Source organism: Sus scrofa, chromosome 1 (genome assembly GCF_000003025.6).
Source record: "Sus scrofa isolate TJ Tabasco breed Duroc chromosome 1, Sscrofa11.1, whole genome shotgun sequence".
Classification (NCBI taxonomy): domain Eukaryota; kingdom Metazoa; phylum Chordata; class Mammalia; order Artiodactyla; family Suidae; genus Sus; species Sus scrofa.
The window spans coordinates 184,958,502-184,970,506 of NC_010443.5; the positions used below are offsets into that span (position 1 = coordinate 184,958,502).

At 33.8% G+C, this 12,005-nt stretch overlaps 1 protein-coding gene across 15 annotated transcripts in view; it reads left to right on the forward strand.

Annotated features, from left to right (window-relative positions):
• The window catches only part of KTN1 (kinectin 1), a 109,382-nt gene that overhangs the window by 76,947 nt on the left and 20,430 nt on the right, over positions 1–12,005 (forward strand). For 8 of the 15 annotated variants that reach the window (XM_021085894.1, XM_021085523.1, XM_021085629.1 and 5 more), the window contains 5 exon segments: positions 1,527–1,617; positions 3,722–3,790; positions 4,870–4,907; positions 7,143–7,233; positions 9,274–9,360. In XM_021085894.1, the coding sequence (XP_020941553.1) occupies positions 1,527–1,617; positions 3,722–3,790; positions 4,870–4,907; positions 7,143–7,233; positions 9,274–9,360 (376 nt within the window). 15 annotated transcript variants of the gene reach the window in all.

The window sequence follows — 12,005 nt, forward strand, 5'->3', positions numbered from 1 at the left end:
AATCAGTATTTGAAAGAATAACATCTCTGAATTAACCAGAAGATAATCTTAGCCGTAAACTTAGTAATAAATATTGAATCTTTCTATAAAAGTAACTTGTGGAGTTCCCTTCATGACTCAGCAGTGGCAAACCCTGCTATAATCCATGAGGATGCAGGTTTGATCCCTGGTCTCGATTAGTGAGTTAAAGATCGGGTGTTGCCATGAGCTGTGTTGTAGGTCGTAGACATGACTCTGGTCTGGCTCTGATTCAACCCCTAGCCTGGGAACTTCCATATGCCACAGATATGGCCTTAAAAAGCAAAAATAAATAAATAAATAAATAAATAAATAAATAAATATTTTTAAAAATAGATAAAAGTAACTTGTATTTGGGGGAAAGTAGTCTCTGTTGTCATAGCAGTTATGCTGTGCCAGATAGTAAAAATACCCAATCTGATGAGCATAGGAGGTATCAGTCTTTGTAAATGTTCATCCTAGAAAATTTGTCCTGTGAAGTCTGTTCTCTTAAATCAGTCTACAGTGACAAGAAAGGTATTTGGACTTCAACTTTTTGGCTTTCTATCAATTTTAAGAGATTTTTGCTGTGGTGTAACCTCATCAGTCATTATTGATGTTTAAGAAGTGGCCCTTTGAAACTATAGAAATGTAAGATACTGAAGATGTTTATTATGTCATTGTCTTCATGGAGACAAAGTAGATGTTTCTATTCTTGGCATTGAGATTGCTCATTTGTACATCTAATTGTTTATCTTGTGGGTATTGTGTAACTCCCACGGTGCTTTTGTGTCATTTGCTAATAGAAAGCTTTGAGACGTATTTGTGGTCTATTTGTAATCGGTATATAGATGATTAAAGTGTGATTTTTAGATTTATTTCTACCTCAGATTTAAAAAGAATTTTGGGGAGTTCCCATCGTGGCGCAGTGGTTAACGAATCCGACTAGGAACCATGAGGTTACGGGTTCGGTCCCTGCCCTCGCTCAGTGGGTTAACGATCCGGCGTTGCCATGAGCTGTGGTGTAGGTCGCAGACGCGGCTCGGATCCTGCGTTGCTGTGGCTCTGGCCTAGGCCGGCAGCTATAGCTCCGATTCTACCCCTAGCCTGGGAACCTCCATATGCCGTGGGAGCGGCCCAAGAAATGGCAAAAAAAAAAAAAAAAAGAGAGAGAGAGAGAGAAAAATAAATAAATAAAAAGAATTTTGGGGGGGTATTTTTAGGTTTATAGAAAAATTTGAGAGAACAGTACAGAGAATACATGTTTACTCTCCCCCCATTTCTTATTTATATCTTGTATTGGTGTGGTACATTTGTTACAGTTGATGAACCAAATCAATATCTTATTAACTGGAGTCTGTAGTATCCATTAGGGTTCACGCTTTGTGGTGTTCGTTCTCTGGTTTTTGAGGAGTGTATAATGATATGTATACATTATTATAGTATCATCACAAAATAGCTTTACTATCCTAAAGTTCTGTGCTCCACCTATTCACCTAACTAAAATAAAGTGTTTGTAAAAATTCTAGGTTGAAAGAGAAGGAAAATGAAATGAAGAGATTGGAAACTATGCTAAAAGAGAAAGAAAGTGATCTTTCAAGCAAAACAAAGCTGTTACAGGTAAATATATTTACTTAAAATTGATTATGTGTGAGTTATTGTCTTTGCATGTTTGAAAACAGTTTTAACTACAACAAAAGAAAATAGAATAGAAAATGTCTCTCCCTCCCACCCAGAAACTTGGTCTCATTCCTCAGAGATAACTACTATCAATTGTTTATATATCTTTTGAGAAAGTGCCCATGTATAAAATGCGTGTGTATGTGTGCACTTATAATAGTTTTTAGACATTTCGTGTTTAGTCATATGCACTTTTGTATTTTACTCCCCTTACCACCCAATTAATAATGTTTTTGAGATTTTTCCACATAGGTACTTCTTTAATTTTTAATGGCTTTGTGATATTCTTTTGTATGATTGTATTATCATTTACATAACCAGTCCTAGTTTATGGATACTTAGATAATTTAGGGTTGTGTTTCCTGTTACAATAATTCTACAGTGAATGTCCTCACACACACATTTTTAATACTTAAGCTAGTATATCTGTATTTAAAAATCCTGGAAATGAAATTGTGGGTTCAAGTTTTATGCAGAGGGTTTTTTTCCTTTTTGAAAGTTGTAGTTAAAATAGAAAATAGTATCTCTTCATCTTCATGTAGTTAGTACTGAAAGTTTTTACAGAACATTGCTTTTAAGAGAGAGGAAATTTTAGACGTCTGTACTGCCTCAAATACTTGTGCTCATATTTCTTTTTTTCTTTTTTTAGGGCTGCACCTGTGGCATATGGAGCTTCCCAGGCTAGGGGTTGAATCGGAGCTATAGCCTCTGGCCTACGCCATAGCCACAGCAATGCCAGATGTGAGCCACATCTGTGACCCACACACAGCTCATGGCAATACTAGATCCTTAACCCACTGAGAAAGGCCAGCAATCGAACCTGCAATCTCATGGTTTCTAGTTGGATTCGTTTCTACTGAGCCATGATGGGAATTCCACTTGTGCTCATATTTCATGCTTCATGGGTTGGTTCTATTACCTTCCTTCTCCTTCCCAAGTAGACTGTTTCTAATTTTGTCAGATAATACTAAATTGCCCTTCAGTATTTTTACTAAGTTATACTCCCCTAGCAGACCAAACTATAATTGTTTAGACAACTAAATTACACTAAATAATTAAGTTACAGCAACTAAATTACACTCTCCAACAGAAGGCCATTAATTTCCCCTTTATTCTCTTCAACACTGATGAAGATGAAAACATTCGATATTATGCTTGAGAGATGGTCAGATTAGTTTGCATTTGATAGAGAAGTACTCTTCATTTGTATGGAAATGGGCTTTAATTTTTCTTATAGCCCCCTTCCCCTTGACTTTTTCTTACTAATTTATAAGATCTTTTTTATGTAATCGGAGAAATTAGCCTTCTGTCATATGTGATAATAGTTTTTCTTTTGACTTCATTTGTTTTCGCCTTCTTCGTTTGGAAGTTTAAAACTTTTATGTACTCAAATATAAATAATTTTCTGAGTTTCGTGTCTTGAAAGGTATCTCTCACTCTCTGATCATAAAAATACTTTAACACATTTGCTTCTAATATTTTATAATTTATTTTTTTGCTTAGAGGATTTATTCAGATGTAATGTATTTGAGTAAGTTAGGAGAATCACATTTCAACCTTAAAAAAGACTAGCCATGTTATTAAATAATCCATTATTACTGTACTGCAGTGATCCCCCACCCTGAAACATTTAGCAATATTTGGAGACATTTTTAGTTATCACAGCTGATAGAGGGGTGCTACTGAGTCTAGTGGATGGAGGCTATAATTACTGCTAAACAGTCCCCAACAACAGAGCAACGTCCAGCTCAAAACATCACTAGAACTTGCCCTCCTGACTTAATGTGTCAACTTGTACTAAATTCTTACAGGTATTTGAGTCTGTTTCTGGATTCTGTTTTTTTCCATTGAGGCATACCCACTCCCAGGCTAGCACTGAGTAATTATTCTAATTTTATAATGTGTTTTAATATAGAGCTTACTACACCCTTTAAAAATTGTTACTATTTTAGAATTTTCCTAGTTTGTATGATATGTTTTTAAAGTTTACATGGAAATTAAACATCTTTGTCCATATATTCATGTTTACTTTTTGTTTAAATAGGAGTTACAAGATGAAAACAAGCTGTTTAAATCCCAAATTGAGCAGCTTAAGCAACAAAGCTACCAACAAGTAAGTACTCTTAGATAACCTGCCTTTTATTTATGTGGTAAAAAATTTTGTGACTGTCAGTGACTGTAAAGTATTACCATTGCCTTTTCATTGAGAATAAAGTATGTGTCATTTTATTTATGTGTTTATCAAATTTCCTACAAAACAAAGCAGTTTGTAGATAATCTGCAATTTGTACAGTATACACAAATATTTTTATCTGTATTAGCACTCTGCTATGTATCTGTGTATGTATATTTTCAGGTCCTTTGAAATGCTTTTCTTAACAAGTCAGTTAAAGTCCTGTAGAGGTCAGTTTAAAAAATATGTGTATATCCTACTTACACTTTCCCCAACAAAATATCTCTAATTGGAGAAAAACTAAGAAATGTGTAATATTACGTATTCAATCTATAATTACATTATATTACATCTATAATTGGAGGGAAACTAAGAAATGTGTATGTAACATTATAAGTAATAGTTTACTATTATTTAAAATACCTTTTCAAGATATAATTCTGCTTGGTTAAAAATAAACTTTAAAAATAGTTTAAAAATGTTACCAAAAAATCCTTTACATTAATTTATCTTATGAATGTGTGTGGGTAAACTAAAAAGTATTCTGAGGGACAAAAGAGTCTTTGTTGACAAGAATCCTACAGTCGTTTAGTTTGGGAGAGTGTAGTCATCAAGGACTAAACACCATATGTGAATTCCTTTATGTATTATGTAAAATTACAGTTTTATTACATGCAAGTTAACTAACTTTCCTACTTTTCCTTTATTAATTTTCTTGGGCTTTTTGGAAGCTTAATATAGTCAAATATGAACTGTGCACTATCAAAATTTAAGGTAATAGGAAATTGCTAAGTATTTGTTAATGAAAATTTTAAGAATATGGTGACAGTGAAGATTCAATTTAGCACTCATTGCATTTTATAAATGTGTTTGTTTTTATTAAAATTACTCTTTGATGGCATATAGAATAGAAGGTATTTTTACCTTTGATGTCTTAATTTATATCTGAAAAGAGTTTTAATTTTTTTGACATTTTCTAAAAAGCTTTTTTAAAAAATAGCCTTTAACTCTTTTAATAGGCATCTTCTTATCCCCCTCATGAAGAGCTATTAAAAGTGTAAGTAATTATTTTTATTCACAATTTGGGAAGTGGTAACTTTTAATGTACTAAAACAGTACTTAGATAAGCAATTCAATGTAACTGCAATGCTCCTCTAATTTTTACAGTTCTATTTGGATTTCTTGAACTGTAGGTCAATATAGCTTAGCTGTGCCTTTGGCTGAGCTTAGCACCTTTTATGGTATTTGGATATCTTTGAATATTTTGTTGAGGGAGATAACTTTTTTTTATTTTTATTTTTTTGGCATTCCAAAAAAAGCTATCACATTAAATTAATCTTTGAAGCCTATATTCACTAATTTACCTTAAATTATCTTAGTTATCCTCCTGATTTCATTGTGGAATTGAATGTTGCAAATTTTGATTTAGCTTCTATGTTAAAAATCTTCATGGTGATTCTCTTTTAAGGAGGTGTTTTTGTTTTTGTTTTGTTTGTTTGTATCTTTTTAGGGCTGTACCCTACACCACAGCCACAGCAACATTAGATCTGAGGCTTATCTGTGACCTATGCCACAGCTTATGGCAATGGCAAATTCTTAACCCACTGAATAAGGCCAGGGATTGAACCTGCATCCTCATGGTTAATAGTTAGATTTGCTTTTGCTGAGTCATGACGGGGGATCCAAGGAGTTTTGTTTTTTTTTTAACTAAAACATTCTGTATTTTTCTCTAATAAGAGGCTGCATTTAAGTTCATTTCAGATGAATTGGTGTGTTTCAACATATCAAATGTCAACCACATTGAGTATATTTGATGCTATCTCTGTGTTCTTTCATCTTGACTTCTTTACAAAGTTGGTGGTTTACTAGTTTAGAGTTCCCATCATGGCTCATCAAAAACGAATCCAACTAGGAACCATGAGGTTGCGGGTTTGATCCCTGGCCTCACTCATTGGGTTAAGGATCTGGCATTGCCATGACCTGTGGTGTAAGTTGAAGATGCAGCTCGGATCCCGCGTTGCTGTGGCTCTGGTGTAGGCTGGTGGCTACAGCTCTGATTAGACCCCTAGCATATGCCATGGGCATGGCCCTAGAAAAGACAAAAAGACCAAAAAAAAAAAAAAAAGGAATTATTTACTGTTACATTGAGTCTTGAGTGTGACTATATAGAGCAAGGATCAGCAAATTTTTTTTTTTAATAAATTGCCTGACTTTAGGCTTTGTGGGTCACATGGTTTCGTATTCTTTTTTTTTTCTTTTTCCCCCCACAAGCCTTTAAAAACACAGTATCAGCTTGGCTTGGGGGCCATATAAAACCAGACTGTGGGTCACACCCAGTTTGCCAGTCTATTATATAGAGCCTTATTCTTAGGGAAGAGCTATTTGTAATTTAACTTTCTACTGGATCTGCCTCTCAGCTGTAACAGAATTGAATTGTGGGAGTTCCCGTTGTGGTGCAGTGGTTAATGAATCTGACTGGGAACCATGAGGTTGAGGGTTCGATCCCTGGCCTTGCTCAGTGGGTTAAGGATCCGGCATTGCCATGAGCTGTGGTGTAGGTCCCAGACGCGGCTCGGATCCTGCGTTGCTGTGGCTCTGGCATAGGTCAGCAGCTACAGCTCCAATTAGACCCCTAGCCTGGGGACTTCCATATGCCGCAGGAGTGGCCGAAGAAATGACAAAAACAACAACAACAAAACAAACAAACAAACAAAAAAAGAATTGAATTGTGAATCTTTGCCATTGCTTTCTGCATTTCTGGGAAATAACTCATTTGACAGAACCAGAAAAACATGAATCCCAGGACTGTTATGAAAATGAAAAGAGAACATCTACGTCACGTAAATATAATACTTTCATTGTGGGTTAGCCACTCACAGAAAGTCATAATTGATTTCATTACCTTCTGGGAAAAAAATATATTTAAGGGAGTGCTTCTACATCAGTTTTTACTTTTCTGAAAATAGCTACTTCATTGTTCTAGCTAAAAATAGAAATAACTACAACTACAGCAGTTCATGTATTCATGAGCTGTTTCTTAGGGGATGATTTCTCTTTAGCATAAATGTCAGCATGTCATATTGTAAAAATTTATTTAAAAAATCATTTCTAAAAATAGGAATTCATGAATAGGCTTTCTGTGGTAACTGTAGTTAAGCTCAAAGAGTTTGCCCCTTAAGTGAATGCATTTTTCAAAAGATCATCTACTTGTTGCTTTTATTTTGTAGTAACATATATTATGACCACTATTTACCTAAAGTATTGCTATATGTATTTTCATGTTCTGGTTCAGAATTTCAGAAAGAGAGAAAGAAATAAGTGGTCTTCGGAATGAATTAGATTCTTTGAAGGATGCTGTTGAACACCAGAGGAAGAAAAACAATGTAAGCAAATCTTTATCAAAGTAAAACTTATCGTTATTATTAAAATTATTATTTCACTGAAATATCATTCAGAATTTCTTTTTAATCTACTTTTACCTCAGATTTCTTCTAATTCTTGGGGGAAAGTACTGTTTTATGTGCAGCTTTTTTGGGAGGATCATTGGGGTAATCACTTTATTAAAGTGCATTTTTTTAAGTGAATAGAAGAAAAATCCATTTTGTGTACTTGTGAATATCATTTTAAATGTTGAAGCTATAGTTACAGCTTCAGATTTTTTTTAAAAACTACACTATAGCAACTTTCTGTTGAACTTTTATTTGGAAAAATTATTCTTTCAGCTCAATATTTTAAAGATTTCTCTTATTTTGATTGGGCTAGGCTTTTTGTAAACTAGGAGTAATGCCAATATTCAAACCCAGTATTTTTTGTAATTAAATATCTTGCAAAGCCTTCTGGCACCTCCCTTTTTAAACTGAGAGGTTGTTCAAATCTTGGTAATTAAGCTTATTAGAGGTCTTAGAATCTGAATACATTTAGGTTAGAATGGAAGGCATAGTGCCCTAGGAAATATCGACAAATAGTAAATTTAGCTGAATTTCTTAAATTCTTTCTGACCAGAAAAGGATACCTGTAAGAGTGCAAACATTCTTGCTAGACAAGGAATTTATACACACAAAAGTGTCATTATTGACTTCAGCAAAGTCAAAAATGTTACTGAAATCTGAGTGTTGCTAATAAATTTATTGGTATTTTCTAATGTAAGTTAGATTTTTCAAAGTTTGTGTTAATTTGTTAATTTAACAAGTTGAAATGTTCCTGCTCCCTTGAGTTTGTCAAAATTAGGTATGTGAACTCCCTTTGTATGTTTCTGTAACATTACTAATAGCATTGCTTGGCTAGAAAACCTGAGATGAATTGCCTATATTACTGCTAACATCTTAACTGTGTTTTATTATTGGGAGTCTGAGATAAGGAGGGCATAGTCACTCCAGTCTAATGCAGCAGCAGCAGCAGCAGCAGAGGTAGAGGCATTGAAGTGTGCAGAAAACCAGAATACTGGAGGCCAGCAGATTGCAATGTCAGTCCATTCTAGTTCTGCTACCTCATTTGCTGTGTAGACTGGATCACATTTCTTAACCTCTCTGAGCTGTGGTTTTGCTGTCAGTAAAATGGAATAAATATCTTTTAGGGTTGTTGTGAGGATTAATGAAAATTTATGTAAAGTGCCAAGTATAGTGTTGGGCACATAAGTAAGCATTCAATACATGATGATTATTGGCTTCTTATTTTTTATTTTTATTCTGAATATCAAGACAGACTGAAATATAGCTGATTGTCCTTATTAGTATTTGCTAATGAAATGCTGTTAAAATAGATCTTTCAGAACTCAGTTTCAAAGACCTTTCTTTCTCTTCCAAAAGAATGTGTTCTCTAGCTTTTTAGTCTCCCTATTTGCCTTTGTCAAGTAGCTCATAAGATTCGTATCAGGTTGCTTTTTGGTATGCCCATTTGACCATGCCAAGAAAGGTAGAGAAGTACAGTGAATTTTTATGTCATTCCTAGCTAGACTTGAAATGTGTTATATCAGTAAAACGTATTTAGAGGAAAAAAAATGGTATGGTATGTTGCAGTGGAAGTCCCATGAGTGATAGTGGGTCTCATTTAAAAATCACACGTAAAGCTTTTTTAAATACATGTATATTTGCTCTGTCCTTAATCCTCTAATATTCAATGTGTATTTTTAATCTTGGTTTCTGTGTTTACTTTCGAATGCTTTTTTCCTTGTCACATGTGCATAGTAATTACTTTAAAGCTGGCATATTTGGTGTGTATGCTAAAACCTGGGGAGTGGGCATCTTTATTTTCTCATTCAAACTTCTAAACATTGCTTTTTATTTTTTTGCTAATATACATATTTTCCCATTGAAATAATTTTGCAGTAACCAGCATTTAAATGCAGTGCAAAATACTGATGAAGCAAAAAGCAAAAATCTTTCAATAATGGATAAACTGAAATCATTCTTTCTAAAAATGATTAGGACCTTCGGGAGAAAAACTGGGAAGCAATGGAAGCATTGGCATCAACTGAAAAAATGCTGCAGGACAAAGTGAACAAGACTTCCAAGGTTGTAATGCTGACTCCTAGAAATAATCCATTGAACAGAGAAAATCTGCAGCTTGTCTTAAATCAGACTAAAGCATTTAATTTTACTGCAATTTAAACATAAAAACTCCTTATCATCCACATTTATCATCTCTATCATCTCTGCTTTTTTCATCTACTCCTTGAAGCTTTAATTTTTGGCATGCTGTTTTGTTGTGATTATATGATTGAGCTTTGGAGATTACTGCTTTAAGCTGAAGAGTCTCAGGAGACCTCTGCTACCCTTTGAAAGCTCTTGTCAGACAGTGTGTGCTTCTTAGGTTGGTTAAGAGAACTTCTTGGGTTGGTGAAAACCCTGAGCCAATAAATTCTAACTGAATTAATATACGCATTTGGGTACCTCAGATGTACCTAAGATACACGATGGATTTTCCTAAGATGACTCAGGCAAGATGGAAAATGATGAAAATCATCACAAGTACAGGGAAGGGGTCAATCCTGGGTGTATTATTGGGAATGGTTCCTTAGAAGAGGTTGAATTAAAATTAAAGTTTAGGTTTTAAAACGGCTGGATAGTAATGATGCATATATTATGTTTAGTAAAGAATATTAATATAAGGGATAATTCTCTTGACCAGAGTATGTAAAGTGCTCTTGAAACATGTATCCCCCTCTGTCTTAAAAATGATCAAGAATATTCTCCCTGAGTTCAAGTTGTTCCGTGGTTTGAAGACTTTTAAGAATTGTAATTGAGAAGTTGTTTTTAAAGATTGAGAGAAATGAATGTGCCAGTTTAGTCAAGCATTTTGAAATTCCTACCAATAGTAAAGGTGGAACTGAATTATTAAATTTATATATGGATTAAAATTCATTATATTATTTACATAAGCATTCTATAAGTATTTTGTGTGCTGAGGTAGTATGTAATAGGAATTTTAAATGCAAGTCTTAGTGACATTTGAAGGACTTTTTTTTAAAGCATAATAGGATTTTGATAATTTTTTAATCAAGTATATGTTTGTGGTTATTTCTTTAGTGTAATGGATTTGTAGTTACTTATATACTTATTCATCAGGCCCTAATTTTCACTAAAACCTTAATTTGAGACACCTGGCAGATATTGGGAGCAGAATATCTAGGCTAGGTAGGACATTACTGTTTCATTGTAAATGGTCGCAGTCAGCTGTGTCAGCAGTAGGGGTTCTGGTGTAGTTTCTGATTCTCTAACTTTGTTTTTCATTGTGAAGAGCTACCTTTTAGCTTTTACTTTGTTAATGAGACTGATATATAGAAAACATTAAACTTTTAATAATGCCATTCCTACAAGAAGCTGTATACCACCTGTCATAGGCAATCTTGCATATTATGATTCCAAAAGAAAGCTAGAATTAATGTTTCATCTTGTGTTTGCTTATGAGTGTAAGAATTTATTCATATTTCAAAAATTATCACTAAGTCCAAATGGCTTCTTGCCATCTAATGAGCTACAGAGTGTAGGCTTTACTCTTTTTCTATTTTAATGGAATTTAGAGAGTCCTCCGCATAGGTGTAAAGTGATGTTGATTGACCCAGGACAGTAAGTTCTGCTGTAAGGAGTAAACATTCTCCTACAGTAAATGACATGTTCACATGGAAGATAACTTGACACATACTACGCTTAGATAAAGATAGTAAGGAAATTATAATAATGCAGTTTTCAGTATTAAATCTTTTTCTAGGTGTTAAGCTATCCACAATGAATTCTACTATGTCAAATGAAAACTTTTAATCTAAAATTGTTAGTACATCTTTGTGCTTCTTAGTTACAAGTTAGACACCTATTTGCTTTAGTTGGGCTATTTTTCACTTGGGGAATTGTCAAAAAGGTTTCTGTTCCACAGTGTCTCTTTCCTAACTGATTTTCTTCAGAGATTTCTCTACCATTTCTATGGTCAGATGATAAAGAGGAGCTCTTCATGATCTCAGAATTAGCAGTTAATCACTTTTCTTAAATGAGTATACCTTTTTTATGCAGTTAGGTGGATATATTCCTGAAAAAATAGTGGACTTTATTGAGTTATTGAGAATACTCCATTAAAACATCTGTTTTAAAAATCCTGCCACTAATCTAAATAAAGTAGCAGCTTTTTGTGTGTACAAAATAGGATTAATATCCAGCTTCTTATTGTGTAACTTTAGATTCTCATGTTATCAGATTTTCTTAAATTGAGGTGTGTGCATCTTAAATCTGTAATAGATTTGAAAGATCACATTTAAATGGTGGGGAAAAGATAGGATTGAGATCTTGCTGGCTTGCTTGCCTTCTTGTCACCTGTTGAACTTCACCAGTTTTTTGAGATGATTTTCTTGGCTTGGTTTAGATGTGCATTTTTATAGATGTCTTTTTTTTTTATCTTACAGTTTGAATGTTAGCTTTTTATTTTTCATGTGATTACCCTAATTTTGACAAACTGTGGTTTGAGTTAATAATTGATACCCATTAGACTTGGATTTAAAATTACCAAATTTAGACACACATTTATAATACTTCCTTAAATTTATAGTGGGCAGAGTTCATACACACATTCTGACCAATCAGTAACTTGGTTCAAAATCCCTTCTAGTTTTTCAACTGATAATTGATAGTCTTCTTGATGTATGGCATTGGTAAAGTAGATCCCTACAACT